This window comes from Tenrec ecaudatus, chromosome 3, assembly GCF_050624435.1.
Source record: "Tenrec ecaudatus isolate mTenEca1 chromosome 3, mTenEca1.hap1, whole genome shotgun sequence".
In the NCBI taxonomy this organism is placed as follows: domain Eukaryota; kingdom Metazoa; phylum Chordata; class Mammalia; order Afrosoricida; family Tenrecidae; genus Tenrec; species Tenrec ecaudatus.
The window spans coordinates 6,361,874-6,376,096 of NC_134532.1; the positions used below are offsets into that span (position 1 = coordinate 6,361,874).

General features: G+C 38.2%; 1 protein-coding gene across 5 annotated transcripts in view; it reads left to right on the plus strand.

Moving 5' to 3' along the window:
* The window catches only part of RAPGEF2 (Rap guanine nucleotide exchange factor 2), a 277,405-nt gene that overhangs the window by 213,401 nt on the left and 49,781 nt on the right, over positions 1 to 14,223 (plus strand). For all 5 annotated transcript variants that reach the window (XM_075543647.1, XM_075543643.1, XM_075543645.1 and 2 more), the window contains one exon: positions 11,620 to 11,797. In XM_075543647.1, coding sequence (XP_075399762.1) covers positions 11,620 to 11,797 — 178 coding nt within the window. The remainder of the gene's footprint in view (positions 1 to 11,619; positions 11,798 to 14,223) is intronic.

A 14,223-nucleotide genomic window follows, 5' to 3' on the forward strand; every position in this document is an offset into this window, starting at 1 on the left:
CTGAAAGGAGCTAAACAATGAGAATACCCCCTGAGCAAAACATTTTAATTCCTAATAGAGCTCAGAAAAAAGTCTTTTAAAGAGATAATGTGTTAGGTACACTTATATATAATAATAAGTATTTTGAGAGCTTCCTGATTAGAATTTTGATATTTTAAGCAACTTTAAATGTCCTATCTACCTATCCATAGCTATTGATGCAGTTATTTGTAAATTTTTGACTGTAAGAATCTTCTTATTTTGCGATAAGGAATATAATTAGATAGCTCTTTAAAAATAACTGCAGGTTTATACTTTGACCCACTGAGTATTAACTTATAATGGCAATGGACCAGGGTAAATTTATATCTGATAGGCAGCCAGTTATGTAATTTATGAAGATATGTGAGCAAGATTAATCTCATTATATACAGTTGCCTTCAGTAGGAGGCTAGAGTAAGTTCATCTTCGTGGTTATTTTACCATCAGAAAATATAGATGACAATTCCAAATGGTCTAACCTGGAGCTTGCGGACCGCAGTTTAACTTTAGATTGAGGAGGGATGGAGATGCAGCTGTGTACCGTTATGTGTCATTTAGAAGCATTTTAAGGCTTTTCATTTTAAATATAATGATAGGCCGGTAGATTTATATTCTTCATAGGAAAATGTCTATAGATGTAGCTGTGCTAAGCTTAATATTTTATTTGGCCATCTTAGGTATTTCTTAATTTCTTAAGATCAAAAGAAATCTGACAGATGTACCTTGTGCAACTTCTGATTTTGAATCTGACTCCTCTACGACTTTCCTTGTTATCAAACATCTAGTTTACTCATGAACAACTCCTCCGCAGATGAGTACCTGTATCCCATGACTTCCCACATGATCTTTGTGCAATTCTGACTGAGGAGGATTTTTCCTCAAAGATTGAAAGTTATTAGATTGAACTGAGTGTAAATGTTCACCAGGTGGACATGATTAAGTCGAAGTTGTATGCTACAGGAAGAGAGAGGAGGGAAAGGATGGAGTAATGCTGGAGATAGGGTGGATGGGGAGGATTTCCCAGTAAGTGGTTGGAGTTGGGAGTTGAACAAGTTTCTATCTGATGGCTTCCATTTTCTCTCTGAAGAGTTGAGTTCATTTGTTCACTAGGGAGCAGACTTTAGAGTGGCGAGTTTTAAAGAGAAACTTTTAAAATCATCATAGAATTGATAGAATTGGAAAGCAAATGGACCAGAGAAACTGACTGAGCCTGAATTGATTTGGTGCCTTCAAATATTCAGTGATTTCTTAGCTTTGTGAACTAATTTGTGGCATAGTAAGCAGGAAGAAAGTCAAGATTCTTTGTCTTTACCCAAAACTGACATCTTGTATTAGAGTAATACAAAGACAGAGTCACAGACCAGCTCTCTCTAGGGCAGAGCTTCATGTTTTCTCTCCCTCTTCTTAGAATGTTTTCTCATAGCTTGGTCTCTTTTTACCTTCATTGCCAGTGTCACCTTTTCAGAGAGTTGTCTCACATTAGTCTGTGTAAAGCAGATCTTACATCATCTTTCCTATCCCTTCTAGTACTTTATTTCCTCCCCAGACACAAATTGAAATGATTGTTCTCCTATGTTATTCTGTCTTCCCACTAAAGTAATACAACCACGAGAAAAGAAAATTTTTCTGTCTTCCATTTCCCTGCAGGGCCTAGTAAAGATGTGTTGGTTGGATCTAATTAGAATAATAGGTTAGGGAATGTAAGCTGGCAGGGAAAAGAAAGTGACGGTGGTATACAGGCAGACATAGATGGTAGTAGAGTCTAGACGACTGACAATCCTGAATGAGTTGAAAAGGGTTTATTATGGAAATAAGTAGAAGCAAATGGAAAGAGTAGGAAGTTGTTGGTGACAGAAAACAGAATGCCTCCATTGGTGATATGAGATAATACCAATCCCAACCATAGAACAGTTCACGATAAATAATGTGACTGTCATTATTACCTTTATACTTCCTAGCCTAAATTTATATCAGAGCCTGTCTCATGTGCTGTTTGAGTTCACTGTGTATGACTTCTATACAAAATATGTTTATATCAGGGATATAAAAACACAAAATAAACTCATGGTCATAGAGTTAATTTTGACTCATATTTAACCTATAGGACAGGGTCGAATTGATTCTGTGGGTTTCCAAGGCTAAATCTTTTTTATTTTTATTGGTAGTTATTTTATTTTTTATTTTATATCATTTTATTAGGAGCTCATACAACTCTTATCACAAGCCATACATACATCAGTTGTGTAAAGCACATTTGTACATTCTCAAAACATTTGCTCTCCACCTAAGCCCCTGGCAACAGCTCCTCATTTTTTCCCACCCGCCCTGTTCCCCCCTCCCTCATGAAACCTTGATAATTTATAAATTGTTATTTTGTGATATCTTGCCTTGTCTGACGTCTCCCTTCACCCACTTTTCTGTTGCCTAGCCCCCAGGGAGGAGGTTATATGTAGATTCTTGTAATCAGTTCCCCCTTTCCAACCCACACTCCCTCCACCCTCCCAGTATTGCCACTCACACCACTGGTCCTGAAGGGATCATCTGCCCTGGATTCCCTGTGTTTCCAGTTCCTATCTGTACCAGTGTACATCCTCTAGTCTAGCCAAATCTGCAAGGTAGAATTTGGATCGTGATAGTGTTGGGAGGGGGTTGGGGGGAAGAGGGTGGAGGAGGAAGCATTTAGGAACTAGAGGAAAGTTATATTTTTCATCGTTGCTACATCACACCCTGACTGGGTAGTCTCCTCCTTGGGCCCCCTCCGTAAGGGGATGTCCAGTGGCCTTTGGGTCTCCACTCCACACCCCCATTCACAATGACATGATTTTTTGTTCTTTGATGCCTGATACTTGATCCCTTCGACACCTTGTGATCGCAAAGGCTGATGTCCTTCCACGGGGGATTTGTTGCTTCTGATCTAGATGGCTGCTTGTTTACCTTCAAGCCTTTAAGACCCCAGACACTATCTTTTGATAGCCGGGCACCATCAGCTTTCCTCACCACATTTACTTTTGCACCCATTTGTCTTCAGTGATCATATCATGGAGGTGAGCGCACAATGACATGATATTTTGTTCTTTGATGCCTGATAACTGATCCCTTCGCCACCTCATGATCACACAGGCTGGTGTGCTTCTTCCATGTGGGCTTTGTTGCTTCTGAGCTCGATGGCCGCTTGTTTACCTCCAAGCCTTTAAGACCCTAGACTAAGGTGACCAGATGTCCCACTTTTTAACAATTTTTCCTGTGTCCGGTGGCATTTTTTAAAAGTCCCGATTTTTGGAAAGAGTGCATGATAAGCTAGGGTATATGTTTTCAGCTGCCATGTGGCCATTCTGCCAGGATATGAGTTTTATCAATGGTGTCAAGCTTTACCAATGTTAAAACCTGGTCACCTTACCCTAGACGCTATATCTTTTGATAGCCGGGCACCATCAGCTTTCTTTACTACATTTGCTTATTTACCCGCTTTTTCTTCAGCGATTGTGTCAGGAAGGTGAGCATCATAGAATGCCAATTTAATAGAGGAAAATAGTCTTTTATTGAGGGAGTACTTGAGTGGAGGCCCAATGTCCTTCTGCTACCTTAATATCAAACCTATAACCATATACACTTAGATCTATTTCCCCATTCTTATATATAAATATATTTACATATGTACATGCCTTTGTTTAGATCTCTATAAATGCCCCTTGCCTCCTAGCTCTTTCCTCTATTTCCTTTGACTTTCCTCTTGTCCAATATCATGCTCAGTCTTTGTTTGTGTTTCAGTAGTTGCTCTTGGTTACATTACCCTTGATCACACCCTACCAGGCCTCCTACACTCACCTCATCACCAATTTGGATCACGTGTTGTTCCCTTGTTCCCTGCGTTTGTTAACACAACTATCTTTCCCCCCACCTCCCCCTCTCCCATGTCCCCCTAGAACTGTTGGTCTCCTTGTTTTTTCCTCCAAAATGTTCATCCAGCCTATCTTATTTAGACAGACCTTAAAGAGATAATAATATGCACCAAAACAAAACAGCAAAATCAAGCAACAACATACAATAAAACAACAACAACAAACCAATGACCAAAAAAAAACACAACAAGAAAGAAAAGCTTGTAGTTAGTTCAAGGACTATTGGTTGGCCTTTAGGAGTGTTTTCCTGTCCAGTCTGTTGGGGAATCAAACCCTGGCCCCAAAGTCCACCTTTGGTATTTCCTGGGGACCTCCCTACTGGTCCCTTGCTGTTCTGTTGCACCCCCCTTAGTGTTTAGCCTCGGTGTGGCTGGATCAGATTGGGTGCAATTCCCCTGCTATGTCTCCGGTGTTGTCCCCTGTAGGGCTATAGGTTAATTAATGAAGGACGTCCTGTCTCATAGTGGGGCTCAACACATGGTCCTCTCTGTGGACTGGCTGCTCTAATTGGGAACATTGTCCACAAGGCTTGGTGGGCCAGGATGTGCTCCACTCTCCCCTCTTCCCCCTTCATCTGCTCCCGTGTACTCCGATCAGATATGTCCCTTTCCCAGAGCTGCCTATACTGTGCTCTCCTTTGAAATAAATTCTTCTGGGGGGAGGGACAGGTCTCCATGTAGTAGTTGGGATTGGGGCCAGCCCCTCAGAATGCTCCACTGGTTCCTTAGTCCACGCCAACATGTTGCAAGTACATCTTAGAGTAATGGGTTGGAGCCAAGACTAAATCTTTATGAGAGTAAAATTCCTTGTCTTTCTCCCAGGGAGCAGCTAGTGGTTTTGAACTGTTCACTTTGTGGTTAACACCCTAACATATAATCACTCTGCCACCAGGGCTCCTGCTGGTTACCACCTGCTTACTAAGCAGGTCCCCTGAAATACGATGATTAGTCATTTAAAAAGTCTTCCCTCTTTTGCAATAATTTTGAAATGCTTTATGGTAAAATGTGTAATAGTTCATTTCTGTTTCAGTGAAAACACTTCTCTAGGCCTTAGGACATTTGATAATTCCTTTGATATTTCATTTATTGATATCCTTTAATGTAAAAAATTATTTTCTGAAGCTGTAATCATAATACATTGTTTGGATTAAAATACAAGATCTTTCTATGTTGATCTGAACATATTAATTTTTATATTATTGCTATTTAAATAGTAATGCAAATAAATCTATATTAGGCTATGTGTAAAAGATTATTTAGTACAAGAGTTTTTTTATTTGCTGGAAAAATATAAGCTTTTCTTCTTCCAGAGATAAAATTAATCAGGTAACTTTTAATATGAAGTATTTATGTGCATTTTATTACAGTTACAAATGTAAATATTAATCTTCATAGTTTGAAAAAAAGAAAATAGCAAGTTTTTTGTTTATGCCCAAACAGTACATTATCATAACTTTTGATCTTATACAAGACTGCTTTAAAAAGTTTGTGAAAATTCCATTGTATTCCATTTTTCCATGAACTTACATTTGGACTGCTAACTGCAAGGTCATCAATTAAAAACCACCTGCGCCTACAGGTTTTGTGTTTGTTTATTACTCACATTCTGTGGCTATCAGATCCGTAGTGTGCACGGCCCATTGCTGAGATCGAAGGAGATGGAAAGTGCTAATACTGACATAAAAATACATACCTTTGAGACTTTTGATCTAGCTCCAGATTAATCTCCACTCCTCCTCAACCTTCTCCTTATTTGACCAGAGAGCAATCCTATATGTAAATAAAAAGACGTTCCAGTTTACAAATATGAACACTGTTCATGAATTTCAGTGGCATGACTAAAGTCACAGAAGGAATGAAAGAGGTGAAATTTGCTTGTTTACCAGCAAACACAAGTTCAACTGCTGATAGGTACCGGGCCTTTGTCTTAGGTTTAATACTCCTTTCTCCTGTAGACTTGTTGGATTTCTTTTATCCCACTTAAACCCATCCAACTTCTCGAACACAAAATAAATATAATGGGAAATTTGTAGATTCTTGAAAAGTTATTTATTGGGTTCTGTTGTAAAGGTGTTGCTGAGTTTTGTTTCCATCATGTGAGCACATGTTTCCATCATGTGAACTAATGTATAGGATTTCAAGACTGACCTGCTAAAAACAGGTTGAAAAACTTGCCACCTGAGACACCTCGGAGTGGGTCCCAGCCACCACCAGCCCTGCTAGCAGTCCAGCACTTAATCCTTTGTGCTCCCCAGGGACCCTAACTTATGTTTCTAAAAGGAATTCAGTAGTGCTTTGAAATAAATCGGACTGCAGAATATATGATGTAATGTAACTTAAAACAGACAGTGTCGTTTAAAATGAAAATCTATTTCGAGCTACCACTTTAGTGAATTTTATTTTATGAGCAGTTTGATTATTAAAGAATGTGGCACAGATAAGAGATAGAAAACAACCTGTATTTACTACAGAAATGAGGTGGGGATGGGCTTGGGTCTATTTTGGAGAACTGATTCCAATTATTATTTGGAGGTATTTTTATTCCCTGTCAATCTTAAACACAATTCACTTAAATGATGATTTCTTTAGGGTTATGTAAAGGATATTTTCACGTTGTCTTATGTGTTCAATATTAAAATATTAAAGTTGTATCGATATAGAAATAATATTTAAATAAAATGTTTTTCGGGTTTTTGTACACACAGATCTTCAGTTGTGTCCCTTCTTTGCTTTAGGCTGATGTTACAGGATGAATATATGGAGGACTGATTTTACATTTTGAAAATATTAAGTGACGAGTAACAGTCTTAAGTGTTAAAATGAAACTCGGGTGAAAATCTTAGCAAGCAAATTACCCCATTACTTGACTTCAGAAATAAGACCGTGATAAGAAAAATGTTGACCTAGTTTTTCTGATTATAACCTTGGCGTGTTAATTCTGAATTAAAATGAGATATTTTGTGTTTCAAAATAAGCTAAAATTAAATACCACTGCCTCAGTAAACCCGCTGCCATTGAGTCAATTGGGACACATAGTGACCTTAAATAGGGTTTGAGAACCCGTAAAACTATAGGAAAAAGAGTCTCATTTTCTCCCGCAGAGCAGCTGATGGGTTTGAACCGCCAACTTTGATGTTAGCAGTCTAACATTTACCTGCTAGTGCCACCACTAGTCTGCCTTAGTAGTAGTGGTTTAGGACCCTCATACTTGGAATGCCCATGCTCATAATGGTGTTAACCAAGCAGTGCTTTTAAGAAAAAAGTTTCAGAAGTATTAGTGTGTTGTTGTTGTTGTTGTTGTTAGCAACTATTATCCTATCAGACTTTTCTTATAATAGGTTTATTTTCATTTAGGAAATTATACATAAAAAATAGTAATGTGATTTAAACAGATTGATAAACTTTAGAGAAGACCAACATGTGCTTTTACAATTACTCCAAAATGTAGGATTAAACCATGTATTCTCTTCCAGAAACCAAGGCTTCAGAAAGATGAAAATTTAACAAAATAGCAAGATATATTCATTAAATGCTGGTTTAAACTACAGAAAAGACATAGATCCTTACATAAGTCACTTTGATATTTAACTCTCTACTAAAAGAACATGTTGTGGTGTATTAAGGTTAAGAATTCTTGGGCTCCAATCCTGGATCAGCAGTTTATCATGACTGTGACCTTGGTCAAATATTTCTTTGTGCCCCAATATTTGCATGGCAACAAAAGTTAGTAGACTGAATGCATGAGGTTGCTTGAAGGATTAAAAAAGTAAGTGCCTGTCTCTCAGTTTATTGACTAGAGAGAGACTGGGTGACAATGCAGATACCCAGGGCCATGCTTCAGCAGTTAAGGAAACATGTCTTTGTTAATGATTTTATTGGGGGCTCTTGCAGATCTATCACAATCTCTGCATACATCCATTGTGTCGATTGCATGTGTACATATGTTGTCATCATTTTCAAACCATTTTCTTTCTACTTGAGCCCTTGGTATCAGCTCATTTCCCCACCCTCCCTCTCTCATGAACCCTTGATAATTTATAAATTATTTTTTATGTCTTACACCAACCACTGTCTCCCTTCACCCACTTTTCAGTTGTCCATCCACCTGAGAGGGGATCATATGTAGTTCATTATATGTAGTTCATTGTGACCGGTTCCCCCTTTCTGCCTTCATCCCCTTAGCCTCCTGGTATCACCAGACTCATTATTGGATTCCCTGTGTTGCAAGCTCTTATCTGTACCCCTGTACATGCTCTGGTCTAGCTGGATTTGTAAGGTAGAATTGAGGTCTTGATAGTGGGGAGGGGAGGAAGCGTGAAAGACCTAGAGGAAAGTAAGGAATCATTCTTAAGCATCCAGCAATGATCCCTTTCCAAGCCAGCTACATAATATGAAAGACTAACATTTAAAAATATATATTAAACACTGCCTTATTACCATCATCCATTTTGATCTCAAAAATACACCCCCAAAATGACAGTTGAGGGTTTCTCCCATCTATAGCTTTTTGTTTTCTGTGAAGTTACAGAGAATGTTTCTTATGTATTCCAAAGGACTAGACTGTTGATGGTAATACCTACTGCCAAGGTAGTATATATGCAATGCCTGTCTTTCAGTTGTTTTGTTTTATTTTGTTCTTATTATTCCTAATACAAATGGGGAAAATGGAAATTAAATTACTTGAATTGTCTTCTTTGATTGTTCTTGAAAATAGTATTGCGAACAATTACTTGTTATGTATACAAGTTCCCTCTTCTACATGGTGCCTGGCACTTCTAAGTGCAATAAAAGTATTAGCAATTATTATTGTTTTTATTAAATATCCATTGGTTGAAAGCCAAGATGTTAGGCTGTCCCATTCCTACTACTTTATATGATGTTGGAAATAAGGTGAGAAAAGTATTTAGCATTAAACTGGGTAAATACTTTTGTAAAACAAGAGTTTATACTTTGGATATTTTAAATGTTGTTAAATATTATTAGTACCTCATCCCGTACACTGAAGTTCTTTAATTTTGCAGACTTATATTACTAGATTCTATATAATTGAAACTATTTTTATACTATTTGGCAGTTTTTAAAATAAAGATGCATATATTCAAAACACTGATAGCAATGCCTGCCACACTGTAAGTGCTCACTGTTAGCTTGTTGCTACTACCAGACGCAATGTTTTGTTTTTATTTTTATTCATAAAAATAAAATGTCCATAATGTCTTGAAAATCTTATAGAGTATGACTTACTTGACGTTGGGAAACTTTAAATATTTTTGCCCAAATTTAGTAGTTTTATTACCATCTTATTAGGTTTTAGTCGTTTATCTGGAAAAGCATTTATTTGTAAATAAATAAATATTTATATAGTTAATATTTAATTGAATTCATTCCTACTCTCTGCTCACGCAATTAGTAAACCCTGGGAGCTCTGATGAACTACTAGTTGCTAAGTCAGTGGTTCAAGATCCTCTGTGGGGAAAAGATAAGGTAATCTGCTTTCACTAAAGTTTACCACATGAGAAACCTTAGGAGACAGTGACAGTACACATACCCCACCAGTATCTGTGTCTTCACGATCAACTGGATGGTGGTGGTGCGTGTATAATGCTGAATACGACAAATTTACATAAATACATACTGTTCAGGTGTGAGCATAATAAAAGGGTCAAGAGTGGCCTTAACCAGTTTTTTTACTGGATTTAACCCAACAGAAGAGATGATCGTGAAATTTATGATTCCATTGGAAAATTAAAAATTTTTTTAAATACTTTTTATCTGAAAATGAGAGGACTTCAAAACGTTTTAGAGCGAAAGGATAAAAATTTAAAAATTAGAAACTTTATTCTCCAACATAAGCTTCATCAAGGTCAAGATACTTTTATAAGCAATTAAACTGGACATTTATTCTATCACGAAAGAACTGAAGACCCTGGAAATTTAACCGTCTTTGTTAACATTATATGCTGATCGAGAATGAGTGACCTTTAAAGATGTTTTTTTGAATAGGAAACAAAAGAAGTTAGGATGATCCAAATCAGGACTGAAGTTTGCTTTAACGTTCTCAGAGCTCTATCATAATAAGCAGGTGTTACTGTTTTTGACCACAGAACCTCAGCGGGCCAAATCCCTTTGGCATTACCTCCCGCCACCCCGACTCCAAATGATCCCGTGACCTTTGTTCTTGACCAGTCTGCTTCTCCTTGACTGGGCTGCTTTCATGTCTTACATTCCATTGTTTCCATGGTTCTGATTTTGCTTTGTATTCAGGATAGCACTGCTACAGCCACGTCTCATCTCTTGTTGCAGTTCTTGCAAGAATTGCTTCAGGATCTTGATTCTACTTGTTTAAAATTTCCATTGGAAGTTCTACTCTAGTCTGCAGCTAATCTGGGTGCAATAATTTTGGGACCAATAGAGTAAGAAATGTCCTTCTACAGGGACTGGTCTCCCCTGACAAGGTGGCTAAAGTATAAGAGGCCATCCTTGCTTCTAAGGAGCTTTCTGAGTGTCTTTCTCAGAAGGATTTTGTGGTTGTTGTTCTTTTGGCAGTCCATGGAAGTTTCCGTATTCTTCAACAGCACCGTGATTTAAGTGCATCTTTTCATCTTTGGCCTTACTTAACTCAACGCCCAACTTCCACATGCGTATTACGTAACTTAAAATGCCATGCCTTTGAGCCAAATGCACCTTAGGCCTCACCGAGGCCCACTTGCTTTCAAATTTTACAGAAGGACGGTGCAGCAGAATACCCAGTCCACTGAGTGATTGAATCTCCCGACTGCTGCTTCCACTCCTTAAACCAAGCTCATTGCCATGGAGTCGCAGCAGCCCCCGTGGGTTTCTGAGGCTGTAACTGTGGGTGGGAATAGAAAGCCCGTCTTCGTTCCACAGAGCTGCTGGTGGGTTCTAACTGCCAGCCACGCGATCGCAGCCCCGTGGGTAACCACTGCGCCACCAGGAGTCCCATCTTCCTTGAGTTAGTGTGCGTTCATTTTGATAGCACAATGAAATCCCTGATGAAATTTTTGAAAACCTCTCATATATCTTAATAACTTGAAATGACTGCTGTTAAATTTATCAACGGTGTTGATACATGGAAGGGAAGAAGGTGTCCACTGTCCACAGCATATGGTCTCTTAAGCTCGTTGTAGATGTGTGTTTCAAAAGTGTTCATGGGGATCATCCAACTAATTGTCACTGCTTCTGTTTGTGTGTTCATCAAGTTACCTTTGATTTGTGGTTCATGTTCCATAAAGACTTTCTGATAGGGAAGGATGATTCAGTCTGCCTGACATTCATAAATTCACGTGTACTCTGTTGGAGAAAGAATTGTTGAGAATTAATGGTCACCCTTAATCAGTTAACTTAAGTAATTATTTCTGAAAATTGAGTAAAAGCAAATGCTGCCGTGTTTTCTATTCTGCTGTGTTTCACATGCCACCTGGCAGCTCCAATAAGAAACAAAAATGACTGGGGTAAAATCATTAATCCTGAGCAAAAATTTAGGGGAAATAGATTGTCACTCATTCTGTTAAAGGAATTCTTTTATACCTTGTATGTAACTAGATGTATTCAAAATAGATACTAAATACAGCAAACTTATTTGCACAGTAATGAATATAACATAATTAATACACGTATATTTTGTATCAGTAACATTGATTTACTTAAAGCAGTTATTAAAATTTTTTTTCTTCTTGAAGGCCACAGAAAGTGAAGCTGGTGATATGGACCTGAGTGGGTTACCAGAAACTGCAGTGGATTCTGAGGATGATGATGATGAAGAAGACATTGAGAGGGCATCCGATCCTCTGATGAGCAGGGATATTGTGAGGGACTGCCTCGAAAAGGACCCAATTGATAGAACAGATGATGACATTGGTAAGTGTGGATGAGAAAATGGACTGAGCACCAATCACAAGTATGTAAGCCTGTCTGATGCAGTTGCTCCTAAGACTGGTACAGCAGCGGTGGTGGTTCAAGTAGTAGACTTCTCACCTTCCTTGTGGAAGACTCCAGCCATCTACTTTATGTCTCGCCTGTGCACTTCATGGATGTTTGAGTTACAGTGCTGGGGAAGAATTGAAAAGTTCTTGTTGTTTTTGTCATTGTTGACGTTAACAAATTCTCCTGATTGTAGTTTTATTTTTGGTAATAAACTTTTGTGCCTTCTCATAGGATCTGTTCATTATAAAATAGTTTTGGAAACTATGTTGATTATATGTAAAAATGTTTTTATGTGTAGCTATCTGTCATTTCTGAAAATGATAGGCAATCATCTACTTTATTCCTAAATTGGTAACCAATCTAAATACTCTTTATTGAGTAAATTAATTTTGTCATTGAGATGAAATGTCAACTTTATTGAATATTAGAATTCTATTGTGTGTCTGTCTACTATGTTTCCTGCCTAGGTGATTATAGTCATTTAAATCTTATAACTGGTTGCTCCTTCATTGGGAACCAAAGCAATAATACTTTGGTCACGATGCTAAAGTGGGTGGTGGAACTGAGACGCAGCCACGGCCCCCATGCTCATTCCCAGATAGTACAAGAGTACAGAGAAGAGGCTAAAAATTAACTTTAAAGTGGTTTTTAATTGTTTGCTCTTGATGTGTAATTGAATATGTAAAATATTTTTATTTATCATTTCCTTTTTTCTCAATTGTAGATTAGGTGAAAGTTAACAGAAAATTAGAATGTCACAAACAATTTATATACATTTTGTTTCATGACATTACTTGCAATCTCTTCACTTGAGTAGTGTGCTTCCCACATTCCCTGGGTTCTAAATTATTAGTCCCCCTTTCCCCTTCCGCGTTGTGAGCTTTGTTTTTGTGTAAGTGCTCACCCTTTGGCTTTTCTGGCTGATGATACTGAGGAGTCCATGCCTCCCTAGGGGTAGTATTCACATCCTTCCACACTCACCGCCAGAGAGTCCGGGCTAGCTCCCAGGGACCCTTCAGCATGGCCTAGAACTGCCCAGCTTCCGAGACTGATTTGTCACAGTTTCATCTTTCTCCAACAGAGTGGCCGGTGACTTTGAACCCTGTATACCACTGGGCTATAAATTATGTGCAAACATTTCACTGCCATCAGTGCATAGCAGCCTACGTGTGTTCTCATCTATTTACTATAGATACTCATGTATAAGCTGAGATTTTCAGCACATTTTTAACGCAGTTTTTGTGGTAAAATTGGTTGCCTTGGCTAATATCCTGGTCGCTTTATCCTCGAGTATATACGGTACTTGTCTCAGTCTCATTCAGAGTCCTTTAAAAATGTTTTTCAGTCCAATTGAAACAGTGATTTCTTAGGAGATCTGCAAGGCAAACTAAATTGAAGGCGTAGAGGTCAGCTCAGAAGGTTATGGCAGCTATTTTAGAGAGCATTCCAGAGGTTTGGAGGAATTTTCTCAAAGGACATAAGATGGTCATAAGTACTTACATGACATTTTTTAAGAATTGAAAGGTGTGTGGATAGGAACATGGCCAGGGAAGATGTGCTGAGGCATTTTTTTCATCATGACAGTGCGTCTGCCTTTTTTTTGAACGTTGTGCTTTGATAAACCCTTTCAAACTTCTTTTTTCAAGCTCAGCATTTCAAAGGAGCACAATTTGAGTGCCACAAGGATGCAAAAACTGCCATTCTGACGTGCTCTAAATCAAAGAATATAGAATGTTGGAGGGAAAAAATGAGAGCAATGCCTTCAGAATTATATAGATGGAGATGGAAGATTTTTAGAAACAGTAGCTTCACATTTTTGAAATTCTTGTTCAATGGATGTTTCTATGGTTTCAATCTACTTAGTAAGCAAATGATCAGAGACTCTGGCTTATATGAAGAATGAGGCATTGGGTTGGAGGAAGGCTGATTAACAGCAAGCTTTTGTACACGGATGCCACATCTTGCCTACTGACAGTGAGAAGGATTTGAAACACTTCTTGGTGCAGATCAAAGATTAAAACCTTCAATATCAGGTACAACTCAGTGCAAAGAAGATTATATTCCTCATAACTGGACCAATGGGTAGCACCATGATAATGCACAAAAAATTGAAGTTGTGGAGGATTTCTCCTTGCTTGGATCCACAATCAATGCTCATGGAAACAGCATCCAGGAGATCAAATTGCCTGCCTCTTTGGAGTGTGGAAAAGCAAAAATGTTCCTTTGAGAAGTAAGATGCGCCTAACTCAAGCCATAGTGTTTTTATTGCCTCCCACGCATGTAAAAGTTGGTCAACAAATAAGGAAGACCAACAAAGATTTGATGCATTTGAATTATGGTGCTGGAGAAGATGTGGCAAG